Source organism: Amblyomma americanum, chromosome 10 (genome assembly GCF_052857255.1).
Source record: "Amblyomma americanum isolate KBUSLIRL-KWMA chromosome 10, ASM5285725v1, whole genome shotgun sequence".
Lineage (NCBI taxonomy): Eukaryota > Metazoa > Arthropoda > Arachnida > Ixodida > Ixodidae > Amblyomma > Amblyomma americanum.
The window spans coordinates 63,198,188-63,224,584 of record NC_135506.1 but is presented as its reverse complement, the minus strand read 5'-3'; the positions used below and the strand labels follow the sequence as shown (position 1 = coordinate 63,224,584).

Genomic DNA, 26,397 nt, shown 5'->3' with positions numbered 1-26,397 from the left:
GTAGACTTCTGTGTGCTGTGCTATGTCAGGACATTTTAAAGAACCCTAAGTGGTCGCTGTAACAAATCCAGAGCCCTCCACGGTGGTGCCTCTTTCTCTTCATGCTTTCATTCCTTTCCTCATGGTACCTACCGAGAGGTGAGGACGTTAGTGCCTTTCCTTTCATTGAACCCAATTATTTATTGCTTACTCAAAACGAAAAAAGAAGCGTGGTCCCTTACAGTCCGAATCGAGAGTCATTTGTCGAGCAGGGCGAACAGCACTACGGCAACCAGGGCTATGGCCAGGGCACCGGCGAGGATGGTGCACACAACGAGGCGCTTGTCGAGCGTGCGTATGTGCACCTGGACCGCCTTGTCGTGCTGGTGCACCGGCTCCCGGCCCTGCTGCACGGCGGGCGTCGGGGCACCAACGATAGAGAGCGCGTACTCCGCGGCCGCGATCATGTCGTCGTCATCCTCACTGACCTTGCTGGCGGCGGCTATCGACCGCGGTGTCGAAGGCGACTTCCGGCCGGTCCCTCGTCGCTGTTCGTTCTGAACGATCCTCGCCTGCGTGAATGCATTGCTCGCATCCGTTCGACGTGTAGCGGCTACAGGCTTACCGTAACATTGTTGTGTTTAGGCGAGGTGCCTAATGTTGCGAGACTGACTGACGTGGGCAGACCAAAAACAATCCGGCCCTACTGGAGGGCACAGGTCCGGGGCCAGGCGCTACAGTCGGATACAACTCAAGAACGAAGCGGATTTTCCCCATCAAAGGACCCCTTCCACCCAATGGCGTCGCCCGATCCTCATGAGCCTGCTAGCGTGACAGTGCAGGGAGTGGCAGATGAAAGGGGATAGTCCCCTCCTTTCATTGTCGTGTCACACTGGCAGGCTCATGAGAATCGGCCGACGCCATTGGCTGGAAGGGGGCTTCTTTGTCGGGGAAAAGCCGCTTCGTTCTTGAGTTGTATCCGACTATAGTACTGTCCAGAGGTGGGAGTTAAGGTTTGTTCAAATTTCCTTATTTCTTTCCTTCCTCACTCTCGCCCTCATTTTGAACAGTTTTAGGGCCCTCCCTCACCCTCGACCTCACTACGCAAAATTTACTGGCCCTCCCTCACATCCTCTGCCCTCCCTCACCCTCACTAACAGTCATTTTGAAATTCGAGTTATATTTTCTAGTCTACAACTTCTGGCGATATTACTGAGTAATAAACATACACAACAATCCCTCAAGGCTCTGTTGGACAAGAGGCTAGATGCTTATACTGTTGTGTGTATGTGGGTACGTGTGTGAGAGCTGTTTGAACTAATACGTGAGACAAAACCTAGACAGTTACGAGTTTGGCTCTAAAATATCACTCCGGCTTTGCTTCTGGCACACACTGCATGCATACATGTGTCCTGCACTTATGTTATTCCATTGTTATCTACAACCTTTGGCCATTAAGTCCCGAGACTGAGTCCATTAAAAAAAATGCATTTAACATTGAAATCACTTGTGCAGCACCCCTTTGAAATACAGGTCAGACCATTTATAACGTAACTGCTTATAATGCGGGACCGCATTGCATGTGGCTTTTTGTGAAAACTGCCTAGCTTCCCATAGAGTGAAATGTGTTTTGGGTACCGCTTAATACGCGGCAGCGCGTAACAGAAGACCGCGTATGGTGCGGTTTCTTGAAAGCCTGGAGGCCCGCATACCGGCGCGGGCCAGTGGGTACTGCGGACACGAGGAGCATGCTTCCCAGATTGTGCAAAAAGGGGGCAAAAGGCGGAGCGTTGTCAGATTGGTTCAACGCAAGGCTGAAGGCAGGAGAGGATAGAAAAAAAAATGTCCCAAAGCAGGAATCCTTCGTCTCACTCTCCTATGCACCTCCATTGGGCACACCGACACTAGATTGGACAAAGCTGGGAAGCACATGATGGCACGGCCAGAAGAGCATGCTGGAGCAGCGGCCGCAGCCGCATGGCTTAACACTGCTAGCACTGCTCGTACCACGCGTGCGTGCGGCACCATCTTGTCACGCCTAAGAGTGTCGTCGCATGTAGCGAAAAGTTGACAACCTAGGCAAGTCTATCAGCCTCGGCTGTCTTCAGTTCTCATGGCGTCTGCGTCTCCGAAAGCCAGGAAACGGCAAACTCTTGAAACCAAGCAAAGCTTTGTGAAGCGCGTCGAGAGCGGTTTGAAAAAGGCTACGGTGGCAAAAAAAGTATGGTGTCGCCGACGCTACTGTGTCCGTCATTTGGAAGAACAGTGACAAGTTGCGACAATAGCTACAGGAAGACTACGCTTTGCTTTCAAGGAAGCGGATTCGTGCGTCGAAGTACGAAGATGTCGCCGCTTTGTTTGCATGGCTTCGTAAGGTATGGGTTCAGAGCGTTGCTGTGAGTGGCTCGATATTGCAAGCCAAGGCCAGGTGCCTTGCAAACATTTTGGGGCATGACGGTTTCAGCCCATTGAACGGCTGTATTCAGCATTTCAAGGACAGGCACGAGATAAGCTCGTCGTCATCGAGCTTATGCTGACATCTCCACCTCTACCATCACGATCCTTTCGGTACGAACTGTAGCCAGTGGTAACGAACTCACTGTCAAACACTGTATTGTTAAGCCAAATTTCTGTCAAAACTGCTATTTCAGGGTCGTGCAAAAGCAGAAGGGTCTCCAACTCAGTTGTCTTGTTTATGACACTTCTGCAAATAACATTTAGTATTTTCAGGGTCTGAAGTCTCTTAGTCCGGAGTCAGCTTGATTTCTTTCTAAGCCTAAAGCGAGGAGCTCTTGTTTCATCCCAACCATAGAGTACGCTATTAACGCTTAGCTTATAGATTAGCTTTAAAGCTTGGCGCCCTCTTTCCCCTCTTCACAGCTTTTCTACTGCTGTTTCCGTATTTCCCTAACTCGTTTAGAAGAGTCCTCAGCTAATATGATTTCGAGCTTTTTTCGTGTTTGGATTTTGAGCGGATTTTGGGTGTTTTTGGGCGAATAGCATGATTGTAATATCAAAATTTTTTCACCAAAGTCGAATAGTTTCAAAATGACTGGTTGCGCCTTATTTCGTTTTTACCCACCCTGTGGCATCTCTCGACACCATTCACTGTTAAACCTTGTTCCAGACATAAACACCATCAATTACTTCCTTTCCCAGTTTCTCGCTAGTCTCCTCGATAAGCGCTGCTATTCCGTAGATGATCAGTTTATTTCTCCTGCCTCTGTTTTCTGAATCATCTATCTGGTTCCTAACCGCACTAAGCTGCTCCTGAAGTTCCGATATTGCCGATTCAATGTCTTGTACCTTCGTGGCTAAGACATTTAGGCCTGACAACTTTTTCTAAGTGCCATCAGTTCGCTGAGTTAAGCCGGAAACTTTATTCTCAGTTATGTTTTGAAATGCCTTCAGGCCCCCCATTGTTGAATTAATCTTGTTCTGGCCTTCTAGCAATTCCGATAGCATTTGTTTTTCAATCGGGCTAGGATTTGTTTCAACACCATCACAAGACAAAAGATCTTTTGATAATGCGATCACGCAAGAAAGGAAATGCTGAACACACAGCAGGGCAGCAGCACTAGAAAGCGATCGTCACTCCTGTAGCAATGTGCAGATTTGTAGTCACTAACCTGGATGGCAAAGCAGAAAGGATTGCTTAGCATGCTGCCTCGTTTGCTGCTGCCATGCCCACTGTGCTAAAATGGACTGCTAAAATCAATCAGCACGTTGTTTGTGTATGTGTAAAAAACTAATCTATGCCAAGAGTATTTAGAAAACAATTCAGTAGCATTTACCACGATAATTACAATATGTGCTAAACACAGAATAGACTCAGAACGATGAAATTTTGTATGTTGCTTAACTACCGTTAACCGATGACATTGCGACTGCACTGGGTATTTTCAATTTCACTGATTCCTGTGGTTGCCATTTTAGTGCTCTATTGCTTCCAGTCTGCCAAAAAGTGGTTGTCTGTCTGTCCGAATCCTGCTTCTAGCATGTGGGCCACCTTGGTCACGTGACGTTGTGACATCATCACAAGCTGCCCATCGGATTGTGAGCAAACTCCCCGCCGTGGCAGTTCAATTTAATGATTAGTCGCGAGAGATTCCTCAGGAACAACGTAGGTCTCACAAGCTCCACTGATGGCAGCACCTGCCATCGCAGGGCAGTGGCGCATAGCTTAACCGCTGCACCTCTGCGCCTGGAGCGGAATCGGGACTCCACGGTATCTGTGAATGTAAATAATGACTAATTCTCCCGCAGTACAAGTCTGAAATGATGCAATAACACGCAAACTTGCATCATATGACATTACAACTAAAGTAGGCATGTTCAGGCCAAGCAAGAGCATAGAAAGCCAAGATAAACCATGCAGAGCAGGACTAACGGTGCTAGTGCACGATAATTCTTGGTTAACCCCAAGCGAAACTGCCCGTGATTTTTTTGTTTGCACATCTACGCCATACTCAAACGCTGAGTGTCAATTACCTGCCATGTCTGCTAGAAATTTGGTTCATAAAATCAGGCGCGCGATTACGCGGTCACAGGTCTTACCAGGGACAGAAATAAACCAAGAGATGTTGATGTTAATTGGAGAGCAGTACAACTTTTTCTATTTTAGCGCATCGTACAATGCAAGGCGGAGCGAGGGATGATTCAGACCGAGGTGGTTAAGGTGCTGCTTTATTTTCATAGTAAGACTTCAGTGGTCGCCCTTGCCCACCAAATTGCGGCACCGCTTTCCTATGCCGCAGTTCCAGAGAAAATAGAATATAGAAAGAAGATATGGCTGTAGTGAACAACTCACAGCGTGAATAAAAAAATTCCGCACCAACGCTGCCAACAGGCTTTGATTTGGCAGTGGAGTTCCGCAAAAGCATTTTTTGTGCTGCAGCCAATTCTGTGAAACCTCACTGAGCTGAAATCTGACTTCGTTCTGGCAAAGAAAGCCTAGAGCTTGGGAATTCAATGGCCTTACTAGGTATAATTTCTACGTGTTTTACTCTACAATCTGATCATCCAACAGACTCGGGGCTGATAAAAAAAACTGTTGACTGCGGAAACCATGGTTCCTGAACTGGCAGCCACCCGCACGACCCCGCCAGTAGCCGCTTGTTATTGTACTATACAGGGTGTTTCACCGAATGCTTTACACAATCTTTAAAAAAGGTTTTTGAGTTAGAAGAGCCCTTTTTTTCGACGGTGTAGTACATTACGACGATGGAGAAGGTGTGCTGCACCCGCATTTCATGTTCACCTCCAGAGTGCAGAAACTACGTCTTCTCCGGGATCTTCACCCTAAGAAGTAGCGCTTTAAAATGGAAATTCATAACGGGCGGCACAAGCAAAAGCGTTAGCCCGGAGTACGGTGTGGGCCACCACCCTCGCCATCGAAAAGTGAATTCTGCCCTCCCTCACCTCATCATGTCTCCCCACCTTCGCCATCACCTCATCATGCCTTCCCTCCCTTGCCTTCACCGCATCATGTCTTCCCTCCCTCGCCCTCAACTCTCCATGTCTAATCCCTCGTCCTCATGAATATTCATGCGCCCATCCTCCCTCACCTCACCGAGTGAAATCCGCATGAGGTGAGGGTGAGGACGCCCTCATGACGGTTCGCCCTCGTGAAGATGTCCATCTCTGGTACTGACGCGTAGACGCTGCGCTGACCCGAGTTCAAGACGTGCAACGGAGTGGTTCCAGATCTGTACCAAGAGGACTTGGCAACACCAGTATGAAAGGGGACTCGTTGTCAGCATTCAGCCTGTGACTGCCCCGTAAGTTTGAATGAAAAGCATACATTTTCTTTTGTTCTAAATCGTTTTCCCCTGGAATTCCCACGGGACATTTTCAGCTCACTGTTAATGTGACTACGAAGCTACTTCACTATAAAAGTGACAACGAAATTTGTTCTAGCCTGTTTACGGACTGTTCCCTTTCATGCTGGAACTAACTCTACACGTATATATTCAATTTCTCTCATACTGCGGACGAATTACGGAACGAGCAGGAGAGGACGAGTACAAAAAAAAATGTGAACAAGAAACTTAAATTTTGGAAAAAAAGCATATTGACAAAACATGCTGCAGAGACAACACATACTTTTACAAAGCTAGAGGAGATTTCTTCACGCACAACGAAACAAGAAAAAACGCATCACAGACCGCGCTAGCTGGTAAGAGGTTGAAATCGCATAGCGGAGGCAGCAGCAGCGCGCGCAGCTGCGGAGTGCGCGGGAATTTGAGGAATATATGCTGAATTGGCCATTGCCTACTTTACATTCAAACATCGCTGGGAGACCTCATATCACGCCTGGTGCAGCAGTTAAACGGTGCGCCACTTCCCTGCGATGGATGGTGCTGCCACCGGTGGGGCTTGTGAGGCCCTCGCGACCAGTCATTAAAGGGGCTCTGAAACGGGCGCTAATAACGTTGCAGTATGCCTGGGATGTTAGAGCACACCGCTTCACGAATATTGTCCAGCAAGAAGTTAAATGCGTTTTGTAGAAGCTGAGTTTTCTGTCGTCAAATTTTGAATTACAGCGTCTTCGCGCCTTTCCCTTTCCTGTCGTCACTTTTTGCACGCTGGAACATCGGCGTTCCTACTCCGGCCTCACCTCCGAGGCGGAGCTTCCTGACCCGCTGTAGCTACGCGATTTATTGGCCCTGGCCGTTGTGGCTGCCTGACGTCTGAAAGAATCTAATTAATAGCCATCTCACAATTTGTGCACGCAGGTGCCAGTGACGGAGGTTGCGAGCATGAAAAAGTCGCCAGGAAGGACTTTCCAACTTTCATGCATGATTATGGGTCCTCTGCTTCGTGTAAAAGTGTATTACTTGGATCAGGTGCTAATGACAACGCAGTTATTGAGCGAGTTGATGTGCTTTTCTGGGAAGGTGTTTAAGAACCTCTAACTGCCACCTGATACGGTGGGCAGCTGTTCAGCCTGGATGGACCGGACAAACCGACAACGGCGAAATCGATCGGCGGGTGGCTGTTCTAGAGATAGTGCACTAAAAATGTCCTCGCCTCCTGGGACTGCCAACTGGAAGGCCTTAAACGGCCGGGCTCACCTGAACCACGTCAACTTTTTCGGGAGCTCCCGTTGTCCGAACCATTTGGATGCAGTGTCATTTGCAAACAGCATGTGATGGGGGGAGTTATGCTTATGACACATTACGGCGACAGGGGGGGGGGGGGGGGTGGGCTGTCGGGAAGTTAGGCCTGTACTGTTTCGTAGAAACACCGTTTGCTCACCATCAGTGAGTGTTTTGGTACCACTCAATCATCTGCCACAATTACTTTTTGTTGCAACTATAAAAGAGCAACCTACAAACCTCTTGCATGCGTTACGACTCTCAGCGGCGTACTGAGCACATCTGGTAGTCCCGCACGTTTCTTTGTACGTTGACTCACCTGCAAGAACGAAGACGTCCGCGGCGACGTCGGCGACTGGGGCTGCGAAGGAGTCCGGCTGGTTCTCGACTCCTTGATCTGGAGCACTGGCCTAGGTGGGCTGGCCGGCTTCGGCTTTTCAATAGGGCATCCTGCCTCTTTAGTCTCGGCCGGCGAGCCCCTCTCCCGACTCGTCGACGCCACGGCCTGCTGGCTACCTCCTGCCGGCAGCAGCTTCTCAGCGGGAACGCGCGGCGGGGGCGTGGGCGGTGGCGGTGTCGGCGGTGGCCCGTGATGCGGCGGTGGCGGTGAGCTGTGAGGCGTCTTTTTGGTGCGCTCGTCGCTTAACGTCTTCAGCGCGGTCTTGAGCGGGAAGCCCGGCGACGAGCCGAACCCTACGCGCGACGCCATCCCGTCGCGTCGCTTGCAAACCGCGATGTCCGAGCCAGTCCTGGACGGCCGGTAGATGCGCCTTAGCATGGCGCTCCTCACCATGGCTGCCTCAAGACTGCTCAGAGTAGCAGGCGCGGGCTCCCTCATGTGCACCGAGAGGTCCTCGCTTCGCGGCCGCGCGATGGACACGTCTTCGAGAGCCGAGGTGCCGCGCGAGGTGAGCTGTTCCGACATGGTCTTGTGGGTCGTTCTCACCGACGGCAGCTCTACCGACGGGACGCGGTCGGCGTCGCGGCGCCTGTACCGGCGTCCGACGCCTCGGTCATGCAAGTCGTTTTCATGGTCTTCCTCTTCGCCATCCTCCAGCCAAGACGCTGCGGAGCTCTCCGGGACCTTTATCAAACGAGAATGAGTGAAGGGGTTGGAATGTTCGGATGACAGGAACTGTACTCTGCTCAAGAATGGTAGTAGGTGGGTAAAAGCAAACTGGAAACGAAATATTGATTTTCAACGTCTCGTCTGGCCCAGGAGGTGAGGGTGGTAGCTTTAGACCTCATCTCCGCTTCAGAATAAGTGTCACTTGGCTACAGTTTGAACACTGTATATAGACAATGCCCACATCTGAGTCCAAATGTCTTATGGCGAATTACACTGGGATAACAGTATACTTATTCGTCGCTATAAGAGCGGTGAAGTTTTCAGCTAGTAGCCGCACAGCACTGACGGTGACATACAGCCGTTGTAAAAAGTATAGAGCTTAAGGGGGTTGTTTTTGTGCCGTGCTGTGTGTTTTCTTACGCATCGCCAACGTCCTAAGTGAACATCTTAATAGTGAGAGCAACTGCCGTCCTTACCACCTCCGAAAGTTATGACTTGGGCAGATGCTTCAAGAGTCCTACTACGCGGGTTTACTCTTAAGCCGGGCCATATGACGATGCTCCCCGCATCCCTTTGCGAAGATATCTGTCAAAAAATGTCCCCTTTGTATCTAGTAAAGAAAGTAGTTGCAGAACAGCAATAATTGCAGCGCAGCGTGCATTAACTCGTCTTTTCCAGTCCCGAAACGGGCCAGGAAATATCCGGTCTACCTTGTGGTAGCTGATGTGGAAGTCGTCTTCGCTGAACGTGGTCGTCGAAGAGGATTTCCGCGTCAAGCCAGTCAGATCCGCCTCGCTGACGGGCGTCGACGACATCACCTGCCTCCGCCGAGAGAAGGAGAAAGACGTGGGCGAGATCTGCGTGACCGAGTCGCCAATGTAGTACGGATCGACGACCATTCCCGGAGGGCTGATGCGGCCTGCGGGTCCTGTAGCGACGAAGGCGCCTAAGCCCAGAACGCCCTCGGCGTCTCGACGGTGGCGACGCGGCGCCTCCTCCCTGGTCGGGGACGTGGACTGGTGGGAGCGCAACCGCCGGTCCTGGGTCTCATGTGCCGGCCGCAGAAGTCCCGTGGTCCCGCCGTCCATTGCCGGCAGGTCCACCGTCTGTGGGCCGCGCCTTAGTTCAGTCGAAGGGCCTACGTCCTCGTTTGTCGCGCCTTGGCGATGGCGGTGGTGGGAGAACTCGTACTCGTGGACCGTAGGAGTTGTGCAGAATTCTTTTTCGAGCATGGCTGACCGTCGCTTTCCTTCTAGCTTCTGCCGCCGCTTTAAGGATAAGGCTTAACAAACAAGGGAATGAGCAAGCAGCGTGAATGCACGAGCACCGTTGACTGCAATATCTGGCCCCGGATTGGATTTTGTTGCTTCTCCGATGGTGTTAATGATGGTTGCGATCTGGCTGTCCTCAAGGGTTGAAAGGGACGAAGTGACGCGTGCACGCGACGTAATCTGAAAAACTCTGAACTCCCTAATTCTTGGCCAATCCCCCTATGCGGGCATGTGCCATTGTGTGAGGGTAACAACAACGATTGTCTGAGATAAACTGGCGTTCACTCTCTCTACTAACTTTCCCCTAGATTCCGTTCCCCCTTTCTAACCATGCCGTATGGCACACTTCTCTCATAAGAAAAACTGGCGAAGAATGAGCAGTCGGATGCAAAAGTAGTATGCAACACACGCGGTTGCATGGCTGTGTGGCACCTTTCGGTGATCACGCCAAGCTAGAGCGCCAAGAGAGAGGGTTTATTGACGGGAAAGACACAGAGGTTGGCCGGAAAAATAAATATATGACCTGCTACTCTGCACTGAGGAAGGGGAAGAGGAGAAAGAATCACGACGGGGGATGACGATGATGGGAGGAGGCAGATGAAAAAAGACAAGCAGATTTTCTAACATTACAATCGCGAGTCATGGCCTGTGTCGCTTAAAAGGCGTGAGAGCGTCCGCGTTGCATGTAGAGTTTTCGACCCCAAGTGCCTTTAGGATCAATTCCTCCGAGAGAAGCCTGCTGCCAAAAGACTTCACAGTGGATGCTAACACGAGCATGCCTCTGGATGAAGATGATCGCCTCCTCGTCGGTCTGCACGGTAGGCGCTGCTTGAAAGTGGCCCGGCAGTCAAGTCTAATCGAACCGATAGCCTAATACGCCACTTTTGCTTTCGAGTGTGCATCGAAATAAAGGATTAAAACGAGAGAGAAGAGAGAGTAGTGACAGGGAGAAGGCAGTAAGTGAAAACGAAAAAGACGAGTAGATTTAACGGCAAACGTGCAAGCCGGCATCGTCGAGGTAAATAAATGGTTTTGATGGTGTGGGCTTACAATGAAACTAGTTCTCAACCTTGAAGGAAAAAGCACACAGCGAACAAGGACGCAGTACGAAGGATGAGAGGTACACAACACGGGCGCTGTCTACTTTTAATTCTTCTTCTTTATTCGCGCTGTGTTTTTTCCTTCAAAATGAACGTAACCCAACTAACCATACTACTGCACCAAAGCTCTCAACCACGTGACTGACTATTCCTTAATATTACCAGCTCAGATAAAGCTGGCAAAACAGTACTTCCAGAATCCCGCCATTTGAAATAGTCATTCTGAACAGACTTCGATTCTGTTACGGTGATAGTGGTCATTGTCATCATTATCATGTTTCTCAACTCGGTTGCTAGACAGCAAACTCCAGCCTGCCCCGTAATCCGCCTAGCGGAACGGGCCTAGTTCTTCAAATTCCGTACCCTCTTGATTTCATGTGCCGTGCTCTCGCTCGGCAATCATAGCTCCGGGTTCACCGCGACTGCATGGTCTCTTTAGACGTACTCCATCTTTGCTTGCGCTACGACCAGATCCTGAACATTCCTGTAGTTGTCTTCACATTAGTTTCGTGACGTTTCGTGGTATGTTGTCTGTTCAACTCAATAATTTTTGTTGTGCGTCGGTTGGGTTTCTTTTTAGGGCGATACCATTAACAAGTTTTAAATTACTGAGGCATTATATGTGAAACCTCATAGGCCTTTATGTTTCTGCACTCACACTCTGAATTTTGCTAGAAAACTATTTAGAAAGTCAGAGTTTTTCTCCCTTCGTGACACCCTTTTTGACTTTGGGTAAAAAACTCGGCTGCTCAGGAGCCCGGGAAAGTATTTTCTAGCATAGTTATGCTCCCTCAAGGCCTTCGATACGCAGTGCCTACATCAATATACGTTACCATCGAATTTAACGTGTATTTGGAATCTTACAAGGCCTGATATTGTTCAATGTTATATTCATTTTCTCTACAGCTTTATACACAACCGGCTGCTGAGCGCCCCTTCCTTGATTGAAATCCTCGGCTGAAGAAGGTTGATATCCTTAAATGTGGTTGCTGTGACTGATTTTTCGATCAATTTACACGCAGGAAGTATGAGAATGGCTTCTGAATGTTATGGCTTCACCTACGAGCACAAGCACTATTAACCGCGCGTAAGGAAAAAGAGGCGAATCATTTTATGGAAAGCGCTTATGATTTCAGAAACCACAGTACATTAAGTACTAGCATATTTTTTAGTGCTGGGGATGCTCAAGTGTAGCTTCTTGTCGAAAAATGTGCATGAATGAAACACCTGCATTGAGAAAAAGTACAACTCGAATTTCTGGGTTTAAACTGCACAGTCAGTGCATTTTTATTGCGTTATTGGCGTTGGCCTGTGACCGTAGACCCTGATGCTTATGGCGGCCATATCGGGCAGCGTCTTTTGTTACTTGGATGTTACTGCAACCGCGGTTTGAACCTTGCAGACCTGGGATTTCACGTGGCTCATTGCCGACGAGGGCTCCGCTCCTGTCAAATTTCTTACTGAGGCGAGTTGTTCTTCATTGGTAGATGTCTCCCGCGCAGCGTTTGAGTGGCTTGGCTCTTTGGTGGCTTGGCGATGGTAGTCAGTGATATGTGCCACATCTTCACCAGTGGCCTCTTGTTCATGCGAGATGCTCCATCTCATGGTGCATCGCCGCCGTTTGGAAGAATTCGTTCCTTGCCGAGAATCTCACGGCACCGCAGTTCAGCCGTAATACATGAAGTACCGTTTTTTCCCGAACAGACCGAGCGCGTACAGCATAATGAAGATGAGCATGAGGAAGGCAAGTAGGAAAACGACGGCACGCACCCCACATCGTCTCCTGCTTTCTTGCGACGCGGAGGCTCTGGGCGGAGGCTGAAGTGGTGGAACAGGAGTTACAGGCTTTCTCGGAAGCTGTCGGAAGAACGTTCCCCTCGCGGGACTCTGGCGTCCAGTGTACGGCTCGGTTCCCCGAGAAGCGATGTCGTTAAGCCGTTCTGTCATGTGCCTCACGGCCTGCTGCTCCGGCGTCAACACATGGTGGCCCGGGATGTGTCCTGCTATGCCTTGTTGGGCCAGTGCTCCTTGAAGTACTTGGGCGGCCATGGCTTGCTCTGGGCTTGGCGGGGGCTGTTGTCCAGATGGGCCCGGAGCTCCGGGAGCTGGAAAATGGAAGTTGTACTGTATGTTTATGACGGGCACATTAAAGGAAGTGGGCATCGGCGCATGGATTTCGTCGTCTAGCGCTGGGACGAGAGGTTCGGGTACTTGCAACCCATCCGATGGTTCCGCCTGGTCCTGCTGAGGTCGGCTGCGGTCCTCGGCACTGCTGCTGGTTGTCGTAACGCTGGGTGCGCCCAAAGCGGCACATGGCGCATCGGGTTGTTCATGCCTTTCGTCAGCGATCACGGCAACTAGAGCGGTGCGCGACACACTTGGCCGCATTTCGATGTCATCGGCTATCTTCTCCCGGATCTCTTGCGAGATGTTGGCGTCGGCGACCGCCAATACAACTGGAAACTCGGACACAGCAGTGACGATGGAGCCCGTCATCGAAGGCTCAGCTGGCATACATCTTTGGCTCTCCTGTGCCTCCATGATGACGGCTGCTTCTGCCACAGCGATGGCGGCCGCTGCCAGCTGGCTGATTTCTTCTTCTTTCTCTACCGCTCCACGGTGTGATGCTGTGGCTATGGGGGTATCAATTTTTTCGCCGCCCTCCAAATACAGTTGCTTTGCATCCGCACCTGGCAGCGAAGCGGTATAATCAGGTGTCAGGCGCACCAACACCAGGTCGGTTGTTTTTGACTGTAAAGAACCAGCGGGTGCTTTGAGAGACTGCTGGAAATCGGCGTACGTCACAGGTTCAATAGGCGGAAGGGAGGTACCGGAGATTTGAGCCTGGTCGAGGTCCCTCTCTGAAATCAGGGGCCGAGCCAAGGTTTCGAGGGAGGCCGCTTCCGCTTCGTGTTCCTCAAGTTCTGGCAGAAGAACTTCAGCTACTATTCCTTCCAGAAGGAGTGCCTCCTGACCTTCCCTCTTTAGAGCTTCCTCTCTCGATTCCCTCAATGCCTCGGCGATGGCGAGTTCAGACTGGGTGACTCCGGGTGCCTCGGCAGCTATTCCCATACCTGTTTCGCTAGTAACTAGCGGTATTAGAAGTCCGTTCGGTTTGGCGACCCCTTTCTCGGAGCTTGCGACGACCTCTTGGAAGACTTCAGGTTGATTCGCAATTGCTTCCTGCGTTACGGGGGCTCCTGCTTCTTCCTTTACTACCTTGAAGTTGCTTTCTGCAGGGTACGCTGGTATAAGTGACGTGACCTCAGAATGTGAATGTAGCTGTGGAGATGTTGCTGTCTGTTTCACTGCAGGAGCCATTTCATCAATAATACTAGCAAGTAAAATAACTTCAGGAGCTTTACAAGGAACACAGGGCTGCGCAACTGGCTCTTCTCCCTGTTTTGAAGCTACAGGGCGATCAGCTGTTGCTTGGGGCACTGCTAGTGCTTCGGTAGTTGTCTCTGGTTGCACTTTTGTTAGTTCTACGGCTGCTGGCGGTTCCAGTTCACGAGCTACTTGAGTAAGAGTTGCATGGAGAAGCTTTTCAGGGGCATCCGTGAGTGGAGTGGTGAGTGGAGCAGGGAGATCAGCTGCTGCTTTGGGCACCGGTAGCACTTCTGCAGTTGTCTCTGGTAGTACCTCCGGTAGTTCTACGGCTCCTGGCTGCGCCACTTGACGAGTAATTTGTTTGGCAATGTGTGCAGGTTGAAGCTCCTTAGGGGCTTCACCTGGCGGTTCATGAGGCATAGGAGGCTGAACAACTTGAGGCTCTTCATGTTTAGTAGCCACAGGCATATCAGCAGTTGCTTGGGGCACTGGTAGCACTTCTGCAGTTGTCTCTGGTAGTGCCTCCGGTAGTTCTACGGCTCCTGGCTGCGCCACTTCACGAGTAATTTGTTTGGCAATGTGTGCAGGTTGTAGCTCCTTAGGGGCTTCACCAGGCGGTTCATGAGGCATAGAAGGCTGAACAACTTGAAGCTCTTCATGTTTAGCAGCCACAGGCATATCAGCTGTTGCTTGGGGTACTGGTAGTACTTCTGCAGTTGTCTCTGGTAGTGCCTCCGGTAGTTCTACGGCTCCTGGCTGTGCCACTTCACAAGTAATTTGTTTGGCAATGTGTGCAGGTTGAAGCTCCTTAGGGGCTTCACCTGGCGGTGCATGAGGCATAGGAGGCTGAACAACTTGAGGCTCTTCATGTTTAGCAGCCACAGGCACATCAGCTGTTGCTTCGGGCATCGGTAGTACTTCTGCAGTTGTCTCTGGTAGTGCCTCCGGTAGTCGTACGGCTCCTGGCTGTGCCACTTCACGAGTAATTTGTTTGGCAATGTGTGCAAGTTGAAGCTCCTTAGGGGCTTCACCTGGCGGTTCATGAGGCATAGAAGGCTGAACAACTTGAGGCTCTTCATGTTTAGCAGCCACAGGCATATCAGCTGTTGCTTCGGGCACTGGTAGTACTTGTTCAGTTGTCTCTGGTAGTGCCTCCAGTAGTGCGGCTCCTGGTTGTGCCACTTCACGAGTAATTTGTTTGGCAATGTGTGCAGGTTCAAGCTCCTTAGGGGCTTCACCAGTTGGTTCATGAGGCATAGAAGGCTGAACAACTTGAGGCTCTTCATGTTTAGTAGCCATATCAGCTGTTGCTTGGGGCACTTGAAGTACTTCTGCAGTTGTCTCTGGTAGTGCCTCCGGTAGTTGTACGGCTCCTGGCTGCGCCTCTTCACGAGTAATTTCTTTGGCAATGTGTGCAGGTTGAAGCTCCTTAGGGGCTCCACCTGGCGGTTCATGAGGCATAGCAGGCTGAACAACTTGAGGCTCTTCATGTTTAGCAGCCACAGGCATATCAGCTGTTGCTTCGGGCATCGGTAGTACTTCTGCAGTTGTCTCTGGTAGGGCCTCCGGTAGTTCTACGGCTCCTGGCTGCGCCACTTCACGAGTAATTTGTTCTGCAATGTGTGCAGGTTGAAGCTCCTTAGGGGCTTCACCTGGCGGTTCATGAGGCATAGAAGGCTGAACAACTTGAGGCTCTTCATGTTCAGTGGCCACAGGCATATCAGCTGTTGCTTCGGGCACTGGTAGTACTTGTGCAGTTGTCTCTGGTAGTGCCTCCGGTAATTCTGCGGCTCCTGGCTGCGCCACTTCACGAGTAATTTGTTTGGCAATGTGTGCAGGTTGAAGCTCCTTAGGGGTTTCACCTGGCGGTTCATGAGGCATATAAGGCTGAACAACTTGAGGCTCTTCATGTTTAGTAGCCATATCAGCTGTTGCTTGGGGCACTGGTAGTACTTCTGCAGTTGTCTCTGGTAGTGCCTCCGGTAGTTGTACGGCTCCTGGCTGCGCCTCTTCACGAGTAATTTCTTTGGCAATGTGTGCAGGTTGAAGCTCCTTAGGGGCTTCACCTGGCGGTTCATGAGGCATAGAAGGCTGAACAACTTGAGGCTCTTCATGTTTAGCAGCCACAGGCATATCAGCTGTTGCTTCAGGCACTGGTAGTAGTTGTTCAGTTGTCTCTGGTAGTACCTCCGGTAGTTCTACGGCTTCTGGCTGCGCCACTTCACGAGTAATTTGTCTGGAAATGTATGCAGGCTGAAACTCTTCAGGGGCTTCATGAGGCACAGAGGGCTGAACAACCTGTGAATTTTCCTGATTTGTCACTTCTAGCAAATTAACTGTGGTTTTAGGCACTACATCTGTAACTGTAGATGGCAGCGTCTCTGACAGGACTAACACCTCTCTGTCTACAATTTCAAATGCCTTTTCAGGCAGAACCTCTGCTTGCAACGGGGCTTTTTTCACGAGGTCTTTATAATCTTCAAGGGCAAGGGGCGTGCTGTCCACACAGGCTACTCCTGAAGCCCCTTCCACGGCTTGCTCAATAGGTGAAAGTGCCTGTTCGGAACCTTCCGTAGCAATTTTCGTTCCTAGAATTTCTGCTGTAGCCCTGACTGTTGTACTTGGTTCACCAGACACTAAGTACGGCGTAGTTGGTGTTCTTGGCAGAGGCTGCTCTACGACGTGCTGAGTGAGAGCTAATGCTTCTGGAACAATTTGGGCAGCAGTGAGTTTTTCGGCGGGTCCTTCTCTCACTGCCACTACCATTGTTCCCGGTTTTTCAAGACTTGGATGTGTTGGTACCACGGCCGTGGATACCTCAGCCTTAAAACCCTCTGGAATTTGGACTTGGTGTGCTGATACCATCGGTGCTTCCGTTACAGCAGCGGAGAGAGCCGACTCCGCGGCGTGCACTACTGGTTGAGGCGCACGTTCTATAACTGGCTGCGCATCGGATGCCATTTCAAGCGCAGGGGGCTGCACAGGTGCCTTTTCGTCAACAGCTGGTGGTTCAGCTATATCTGCCACTTTCAGTTTTCCCTGTAATATTTCAATGGGCGCATCGGCTGGCTTAGTTTCGGACACGGCAACTTCGGTGACTGTTTCCAATGCTGCTTCCACTGAGGCTGCCGGTTCGGCAGCGACTTCGTATGCAGCACGTTCGACAGGATAGGCCTCCAAAAAAGGGTGTGCTTCGAGGAGAGTGAGTCCGAGATCGGAAGCGCCCAAAGGCTCGACTGCTGGCAGAACTGCTGTGGCGGCTTCCGTTGCATCTGTCAGAGACCTTGTCGCTTCTTCGGGAAGCGTGGAGAGGTCACTGATTGCCCCTGCGAGAATATTTCTGTCAAGCTCTTGTTCCGACGGGGGAGTTCGGAACCTGGGTTCCAGTGCCGATTCAACCACTCTTTCGGCAGGCGACGCTGGCTTCGTGGAAGCAACGTTTAACTGGGCCACTATTTCAGCGGGCGACTCCTTCAACAAGGAGGCGACCGATGCGGACCGTTTTTCTCTCACCTCTTCGTTGTACTCGTGCGCCTCGTCCACGTCCTCAACCTCAACAAGGACAGCAGCACCATCCGAGCTGAAGTCTCCCGCCGACCTCACCTCTGTAGTGGGCGTCTCTATAACTTGCCAAGCTTGTGCGGCGGCTCTGTCGGCGGGTAGCATTGCTTCTGATTCTGCGGGCGCCACCATTTCGCTCGGTTTGGCCACCTGGAGCTGTTCTATGTCCTCCTGTTCGGTTGTTGTGGTAGCCACCAACGAAGCCTCTTGTGTGGCCATCTTCTTGGTCCCAGGCTGTTCGAGGCCCTCGAACTTTGATCCTGGAATCATATTTTGGTCAATTTTAGCTTCCATTGCTACAGGCTCAGGCTTTACTTCAAGCACATCGGTTGCAAGCTCCTGAGCACAGGGGACGGTGGTTTGTGGCATGACTTGAGTTAGAATGGCTACTCTGCCCGGCCCCTGAAACTCCACGAGTGATCGCTGCTCAACTTCCGGCGTCCTCTGTGTAGGGATCTCCAGAACAGACACAGGTTTGGGTGACGTCAGTGTCGGCGTCACAGGTGGGACAGCGACGGTCTCAGAAAGAGCACTTATCTCTTTTGTGTCTGCAGAATGCGGCGGTTCGGAAATCGCATGCGTCGATAAGACTTGGAGGATATCTTGTTCGACCATGGGCAAGGGCTCATCGGTGGGCTTTGCTGATACATCAGCGCTTACTTGTTGTCCAACTGCTGTTTCGGGCAGCGTCTCTGGCCGAGGCACAGGAGACATGTGTAGTGCTGGTTCCGTGACCGATTCTAAAGAACGTACCGCTGGCGCTTCTTTAGTCTCCGACTCCGACACCTTTGGCTCGGCTAATAGCGTATACTTCTCAGCTTGCTCTCCCTTTTTACCAGACGCTGTTTCCATAGTTTTCGAGCCCATAACTGCCGCTGTGGAGACTTGTACCGGTTGTGACCCGATTTCCGAGGCAACCCCTGTCGAACATTCACGTGTACCTTCGGGGGCCAGAAGCGGAGGATGATATTCAATCTGCAGTCTCTCTTCTTTGTCTTCAAGTGCCTCTGTCTTGGTCTCGGCGATAGGGGAAGCTCCTGCGGGCGCACTTGCAAAAGGCAATTGCCCATTGTTGGTTTCTGAAACGGAATGCTCCATCTGATGTGGCTCTGCGCCAGAGTCCAGTTTCTCTCTTATTTCCTCGACTATAACTTTAGAGGGTTCTATATAATCAGAAGACTCTTGGCCAATTCGTTCCGTGGCCAGGATGTCGGCTTTTTCCTCCAAGGTTTCAGTCGATTCCTTCGATTCGAAAGGTTTATTTTCAGGTGCGTGTTGCGACGTGTCGCCTTTGACCCGGGAAAACTTTGTGGGGGCCACTGAAACCACTTCAGTCAAGTAAACAGGGACTTTGCTCGTGGAAGAAACCTTTTCACTAGATTCCACCTGTTTGCCGCTGTGCAAGATTGCTGGAGGTTCCGCACCACTGGTCGCTAAATCGGGGAGTTTTTGCTCGCGACCAGCAGTGAATTCCTCGAAACCAGCGTCAGTCCCCACTTCTTCTGTCGGTTGCTCTTCCTTCGTGGAGTCATCTTTCATGGCAAACGATTCGGTCTGCTCGTCGATTGGAGTTCCAATATCAAAGGAGGATCCCTGCTTTATTTTGGGAGCCGCTGGTTGACTTGGTGGCGCAGCGTGTTCTGTTGGATGTTGTACAAACAGCGTTGCTTCTTTTGGTGAGGTTTGTGATTCCGTCGCAGTTGTTTCGGAGTATGGTTCCTCCGCATGCTTGGGGCTAGTTCTGTCAGTATCAGGCGTCGTAGAATGGTCATCAGAAGCAAGACCAGAACTGTCTGCTCCAGGGGGCCGTCCGTCTGTGTCGTCTAGTTGCGGGCCCGGTGCTGTAGTTGACGGGCCGTCCAGTGTGACAATTCTTTCGAGCACCTGTTCCTCGCTGGCTACGTACTGGTAGGCAAGACCTTCAAGACCTTCATCTTTCACCGGTTCGGTAACTTCTGAAGAGCTCGAGAAGCTTGCCACCGGCTGGCCATCCTTGAGAACGACAGAGTATTTCGCCGTTTTCTTTTCGTGGAGGCGTTCGATCCTTCGATCCGTTCCAGTTGCCCTCCCCAGTTCTTTTTCCCATTCAAAGCGGCCTCTTGCGGCCTCTGCAGCTTTCATGGGGCTGAGGCCTGTAGCCCATGGCGCTGAGACGCGAATCACTCGTTCAGTGGCACCCGGGGGAATGGATGTTAACGGTTGGGTGAATATTGGCTTGCCAGCAAACACTCGTAGTGGTATGTCGTGAGTGGGCCTAAGTACGGTCACGGGAACACCTAGCCCTGAAGGTCCTGGGACACCCTCTGGCTTCACTCTTCCTTCATCTAGCTTTTCCGCTTGAATGGGTCCTCCAGGAGCACACGGCTTTTCTTCTTCAAGTGGCCGCTGAATATCTTTGACGATATCAACGGGCGCCGGTTTCCACTCTTGCACTGCTGTCTCACCAGAAACAGCTACTTCTACGGGTGGCTGCAGCTCTGCGCCTGGAAGCACTTCCACCTTGGGCACTGCTTCTGGAACTGCTATTTCCGGTACGTGGGAAACTGTTTGCGCCGCTTCGATCAAGGATGCGGACTGTACGGTTGTGGGCACAAACGGCTGTGACTCCTTCACTTCAGGGGTTATCGTCGCTGAGGTGATAAACGCCTGTTCTTTGGCCCGGCGTTCCTCTTCGCGCTGCTTTGCTTCCAGAGCAGCTGTGGCTGCCGTGTCATCGTAGAGCGTCAGAGCAACCTTCTCCTTTTTAGCCATTTTCGAAACCGCTTCGTCTTCTTGTGAAGAGTGTGACCCGAGGCTGGAGCCTTGCTCTTCGTTGGCGGCCTCTGCATCGAAATCAGGCACTGTTACAGTAACCGTCTGCCCTTCTTGCGGCGGTGGCACTTGCGGCATACGCACGCCTGTCAAGTCGCTATACTGACGTGAACGCTTCGGTGTACCCTGATATGAGGTGTGGGCGAAGATGCCGCCATCGTCTAGTTTATTCTTGGCAGCAACATCCGCAATCACAGATCCTCCGTGCACTGCAATCTCGCGGGACTCGTCCGATGTAAAGGCCGGCACCACGCGACCTTCCCTTTCCTCGTGGTCAACACCTGCCGCAGGCTTTATCTCGCCTGGAGACAACTCTTCAATGGAAAAGGACATGACCTCTACTACAGCTCGTTCCATCCTTGCATCAGCTATAGGCAACTCCGTGCCTTGAGTAGCTTGTTCAAGGTCTGGAGGTCCTGCCAGTGATGACTCTGAAAAACGGGCTTCAGTATAAGCCACTCTTTCTGCGTACGAAGGCAACTGTGGCGCCTCCTGTGGATACGAATAGAGTGCAGGTGTTGTTTCCTCATAAGATGGCTCTTTGGCAGTTGCCATATCTGCACCTGCTAATTCCTCCGGCTTGTATTGCGCCGGGGGATGTTCCAGGCGCTCTACAGTTTCCACTTTGCCGAAGTACCATGGAACAAGGGCTGACGTTGGAGGGACAACCGAAGACCGCCGTCTCATTTTTATAGCAGCAGATTTAGAAGGCTCAGACACAGCAACAGCTTTCTCTTCCGTAGCATCTGCACGAAGAATGACAGTTCTAGCTCCTGGGGTACTTTTTTCGGAATCAACCGCCTCGCTCGCTGAAACATCAGGGAGAAAAGATTCCACGAAAGGCGTTGTTTCCGAATACGACGGAACGGGTGGTGCTTCCTGCGGGAAGATCTCCAAGACAGGTGTCGTTTCTATGTAGGATTCCTCTTGGACAGCTGGTGCTTCTGCGGCCTTCACTGCAACTGGAGCTTCTTCAGATTTTCCGCGGTATCCCGGAACAAGGGCTGAAGTGGGCGGCATTATAGAAGACCGCCGTCTTTTCATCAGTGCATCAGGAGAAGGAGCCGCCAGCTCGGCTTTCGGTAACTCTTCAAGCTCCTTCTCTTTCTCAGGAAGTACCACCATGGTGAGTGAGCGGGCTGGTTTTATACCCGATTCCGGTGTACACACTTCGATATAAGGAGTAGTTTCGATATACGAGGGCACGGGCGGTGCTTCCTGCTGGTAGATCTCCATTGCAGGCGTCGTTTCTATGTAGGATGGCTCTTGGATAGCTGGGGCCTCCGCGGCCTCTACTGCAACAGGAGCTTCTTCAGATTTTCCACGGTATCCCGGAACAAGGGCTGAAGTGGGGGGCATTATAGAAGACCGCCGTCTTTTCTTTAGTGCATCAGGAGAAGGAGCTGCCAGCTCGGCTTTCGGTAACTCTTCAAGCTCCTTCTCTTTCTCAGGGAGTACCATCATGGTCAGTGAGCGGGCTGCTTTTAGCCCTGACTCCGGTGTACACGATTCGATATAAGGAGTAGTTTCCACATACGAGGGCACGAGCGGTGTTTCCTGCGGGTACGACTCCATTGCAGGCGTCGTTTCTGTGTAGGAGGGCTCTTGGACAGCTGCGACTTCTGCATCTGCCGGTGCTTCTTTAGCCTTGTAATCTGCAGGCGGATGTTCCAGCCGCTCTACCATCTGTTCTTTACCAGAGTACCACGGTACAAGTGCGGATGTTGGTGGAACAACGGAGGAGCGACGTCTCATCTTTGAGGATACAGCTTCAGGAGCGGTAGAGGCACTTGGAAGGCCCTCTTTCGTAATGTCTTCAAGAACTACAGTTCTAGCTTGTATTTCTCGTCGTATATCTCGGATCCCCACTGGGATTTCAGGTGTATAAGTCTCCAAGTAAGGGGTTGTCTCTATGTACGAGGGAACGGGTCGTGCTTCCTGCGGGTATGACTCCATTGCAGGCGTCGTTTCTATGTAGGACGGCTCTTTGACAGCTGCTTCTTCCGCAGCCTCTACTGCAGCAGGAGCTTTTTCCGGCTCTCCTCGGTACCACGGCACAAGGGCAGACGTGGGCGGCATTATGGAAGACCGCCGTCTCTTCTTCAAGGCATCGAGTGAAGGAGCCGCCGGCTCGGCTTTCGGTAACTCTTCAAGCTCCTTCTCCTTCTCAGGTAGTACCATCTTAGTGAGGGAGCGGGCTGCTTTTACCCCAGATTCCGGTGTACACGATTCAATGAAAGGAGTGGTTTCAACATATGAAGGCACGGGTGGTGCTTCCTGCGGGTATGACTCCATTGCAGGCGTCGTTTCTATGTAGGACGGCTCTTGAACAGCTGCTGCTTCTGCAGCCTCCACTGCAGCAGGAGCTTCTTCTGTCTTTCCTCGGTATCCTGGCACAAGGGCAGACGTGGGCGGCATTATGGAAGACCGCCGTCTCTTCTTCAAGGCATCGAGCGATGGAGCCGCCGGCTCGGCTTTCGGTAACTCTTCAAGCTCCTTCTCCTTCTCAGGTAGTACCATCATAGTGAGGGAGCGGGCTGCTTTTACCCCAGATTCCGGTGTACACGATTCAATGAAAGGAGTGCTTTCAACATATGAAGGCACGGGTGGTGCTTCCTGCGGGTATGACTCCATTGCAGGCGTCGTTTCTATGTAGGACGGCTCTTGAACAGCTGCTGCTTCTGCAGCCTCCACTGCAGCAGGAGCTTCTTCTGTCTTTCCTCGGTATCCTGGCACAAGGGCAGACGTGGGCGGCATTATGGAAGACCGCCGTCTCTTCTTCAAGGCATCGAGCGATGGAGCCGCCGGCTCGGCTTTCGGTAACTCTTCAAGCTCCTTCTCAGGTTGTACCATCATAGTGAGAGAGCGGGCTGCTTTTACCCCAGATTCCGGTGTACACGATTCAATGAAAGGAGTGGTTTCAACATATGAAGGCACGGGTGGTGCTTCCTGCGGGTATGACTCCATTGCAGGCGTCGTTTCTATGTAGGACGGCTCTTGAACAGCTGCTGCTTCTGCAGCCTCCACTGCAGCAGGAGCTTCTTCTGTCTTTCCTCGGTATCCTGGCACAAGGGCAGACGTGGGCGGCATTATGGAAGACCGCCGTCTCTTCTTCAAGGCATCGAGCGATGAAGCCGCTGGCTCGGCTTTCGGTAACTCTTCAAGCTCCTTCTCCTTCTCAGGTAGTACCATCATAGTGAGGGAGCGGGCTGCTTTTACCCCAGATTCCGGTGTACATGATTCAATGTAAGGAGTGGTTTCAACGTACGAAGGCACGGGTGGTGCTTCCTGCGGGTATGACTCCATTGCAGGCGTCGTTTCTATGTAGGACGGCTCTTTGACAGCTGCTTCTTCCGCAGCCTCCACTGCAGCAGGAGCTTTTTCCGGCTCTCCTCGGTACCACGGCACAAGGGCAGACGTGGGTGGCATTATGGAAGACCGCCGTCTCTTCTTCAAGGCATCGAGCGATGGAGCCGCCGGCTCGGCTTTCGGTAACTCTTCAAGTTCCTTCTCCTTCTCAGGTAGTACCATCATAGTGAGGGAGCGGGCTTTTTTTACCCCAGATTCCGGTGTACACGATTCAATGTAAGGAGCGGTTTCAACGTACGAAGGCACGGGTGGTGCTTCCTGCGGGTATGACTCCAATGCAGGCGTCGTTTCTAAGTAGGACGGCTCTTGAACAGCTGCTGCTTCCGCAGCCTCCACTGCAGCAAGAGCTTCTTCTGTCTTGCCTCGGTATCCCGGCACAAGGGCAGAAGTGGGCGGCATTATGGAAGACCGCCGTCTCTTCTTCAAGGCATCTAGCGAAGGAGCCGCCGTCTCGGCTTTCGGTAACTCTTCAAGCTCTTTCTCCTTTTCAGGAAGTATCACCATAGTGAGTGACCGGGCTGCTTTTACCCCAGATTCCGGTGTGTACGCTTCAGTGTAAGGCGTAGTTTCAACGTATAAGGGCACTGGTGGCGTTTCTTGAGGATAATACTCAATAACAGGGGTTGTCTCGACGTATGTCTGTTTCCCTGCTGTTGAAAATTCGATTGCAACTGTTATACCTGGGTATTCTTCGGCGGCGCGTTCTTCCTTCGCTTGTTGTTCTCGAAGTGTGGTGTCGACTGCTGTCTTTTCCGTCTTCTCAGTAGTTTCTGTTGCAGTTAGCTCAATGTCTACTTCCATGGCTAGTTGAAGCACAGTGCCGGTGACTTCAGCCGTGTCGGTTGGTATCAAATCATGATCCTCCCTTTCCACTATGGTACCTGTTGGCTGCTCTCCGTGGGCTAATTGTTTTCCTCCCAGTTCTTCCGGTTTTCTCTCATATCCTTCGGCCTCTTTTGTTGCATCGTATGGTGGGAGACGCTCGATAATGCGCCATTCGGAGGCCTGGCTCTCGGACACCTGGGTGCTGACGCGCCGCTTGGGAGGCTGCTTCGCCAGTGTCGTTTCTTCTGCTGGCTTTTCTCCTGCTGGGCCTTCCCAGTCACCTCGAGGTTTTATGGTGTCTACTCGAGTCATGGTCTTCGACGCCGGCTCCTCGATATGCTTGCCAAGTCCTGCTCTTTCGACGAGTGTGTCTTCGACTTCGGATCCTGCTGTCGTTTCCTCCGGTGTCTTGAAGGGCACCGGTTTTTGCATTTCTTCCTCAGCTAACTGTGCTACTTCCGGCCGGGATGTGCCAGGAACAGGCTTAGAGGTCTCCTCTTCGGCACCTTCACCCTGGATAGGTGCCGTAGTGCTCTCGAAGACCGGTCTGGCTATTAACGAATCAGAGAAAGACGTGTACGCCGTGACTTCCTCGGTGCCGGCGGAAATGGGTTTCTTATCGGTTTGGAGATCGGATGGCACCTTTGCGATCTGAGGCTCGCCGACACTCGACTCCAAGGTCGTAGGAGCAACCGTTGCTTCACCCTGCAGTCGCGTGACGAGCAGCCTCTCATCCGTCTTGCCTTCACCAACAGTCTCAGCACTGCGGACGGGATGCCTCAGCTCGGCGTCGAGCTTGGTGTCTGTGCCAATTGTGCTAGGAAAGTCCATGTAAGACATGGTGTCACCCACAGGCGTCTCCTCTTGCTGTTCGCCGGCATCTTCTGCGCCGTCGTCCTCGACGAAGCTGTGCTCGGAGCCGACGAGCTGCGACAGTGTCCGCACCAGCTTCACTTCACCGAACCGCCTCACCTCATGTTCCTCGGGCTCGATGCTGCGCTGCTTGAGAGACGCGACGAAGCTGGACTCGGACTGACTGATCCTGGTATTGTTGCGACCGCTCGAGTGTTCCAGCTCGGGCATGGATTTGGACTTGCCGAGTGCCTCCCTGGCGCTCTTTGACGCGCCGTCGTCTGTGGACGCTTCTTTGCCGCTGCCTACGCCGTCGCCTTCATTTTGCTCCATACCCTCTGATTTGTGCTCTTCGTTGTCAGCCATAGTCGTCGCCGCTGTACAGTTGGGCTCAGATGAGACAGCTCGGTCACCCGGCTGGCGGCAGAAGCATGGTGATCACAGGTGGCCTAAGGCCCGAAATTTTGAGCTGGGGTCGTGGGCCGACCCCAGCATGGGGAAAATTTTAACGGCGCGGGCCCAGTGTTTGGGACGAGCTGCGCTTGTTTTCTCGGCCTTTTCTTCTTCGTGGAGTGTCTGCCATTTTTTTTGCACGCTTTGTTTTGTTCGAACGAAGCATCCTTTGCACGTGAACGTATACAAACGGGGCAGCGTGTTTAATATTGGAGACGATCCAGTTGTGGCAGAAATATATGTTCTTCTGCTCATCTTTGTTGCCAGCAATTGATAAGAAGACGACGATGACCGTTTAGGAGCGAACATGCGCGCCATATTTTTGGCGGTAAACTGATTGGCCGTGCTCTACTCATTGCGCAGGGTTCCAGTTTAAACGTGTGGCACTAGCTGCCTCCATAACTTTTCACATAAGGCCAATTTGGCAAGTGGTGGGTTTACCTGGACGCCCCTTGAGATCATACCCAGCCTCCATCAACAGCCATAGAGTGCCTCACGGCCTTTTAGCAGTGCACAATGTCATACCACGTATGCGTGATATGTTGTTTACTTGGGAACTGACGAGCAGGTGCTGGAAGCGCAGGAAATTCCACTGCTTTGTCCATGCTTCTTGCTTGTGCGCAGTGATGTGGTCATTATCCTTGTGTGACTCTGGGAGGAGCTGTGCTTTAAATTCA

The 26,397-nt window shown here is 51.8% G+C and overlaps 2 protein-coding genes across 2 annotated transcripts; both read right to left on the bottom strand.

The window, feature by feature from the left end:
• Positions 1-157: 157 nt before the first annotated feature.
• On the bottom strand, positions 158-9,482 carry LOC144107083 (uncharacterized). Its single transcript, XM_077640066.1, has 3 exons — positions 8,859-9,482; positions 7,399-8,163; positions 158-551 (listed from the first exon to the last, which is right to left on the bottom strand). The coding sequence occupies exons 1-3, from the start codon at positions 9,378-9,380 to the stop codon at positions 237-239; spliced, it is 1,602 nt and encodes a 533-aa protein (XP_077496192.1). The 5' UTR covers positions 9,381-9,482; the 3' UTR covers positions 158-236.
• A 2,299-nt stretch (positions 9,483-11,781) lies between these two features.
• Positions 11,782-25,812, bottom strand: LOC144106438 (uncharacterized). The gene has a single exon (XM_077639249.1). It carries the CDS (start codon positions 25,631-25,633, stop codon positions 12,185-12,187), a length of 13,449 nt encoding a protein of 4,482 aa, XP_077495375.1. The 5' UTR covers positions 25,634-25,812; the 3' UTR covers positions 11,782-12,184.
• Between the last annotated feature and the right edge of the window lie 585 nt (positions 25,813-26,397).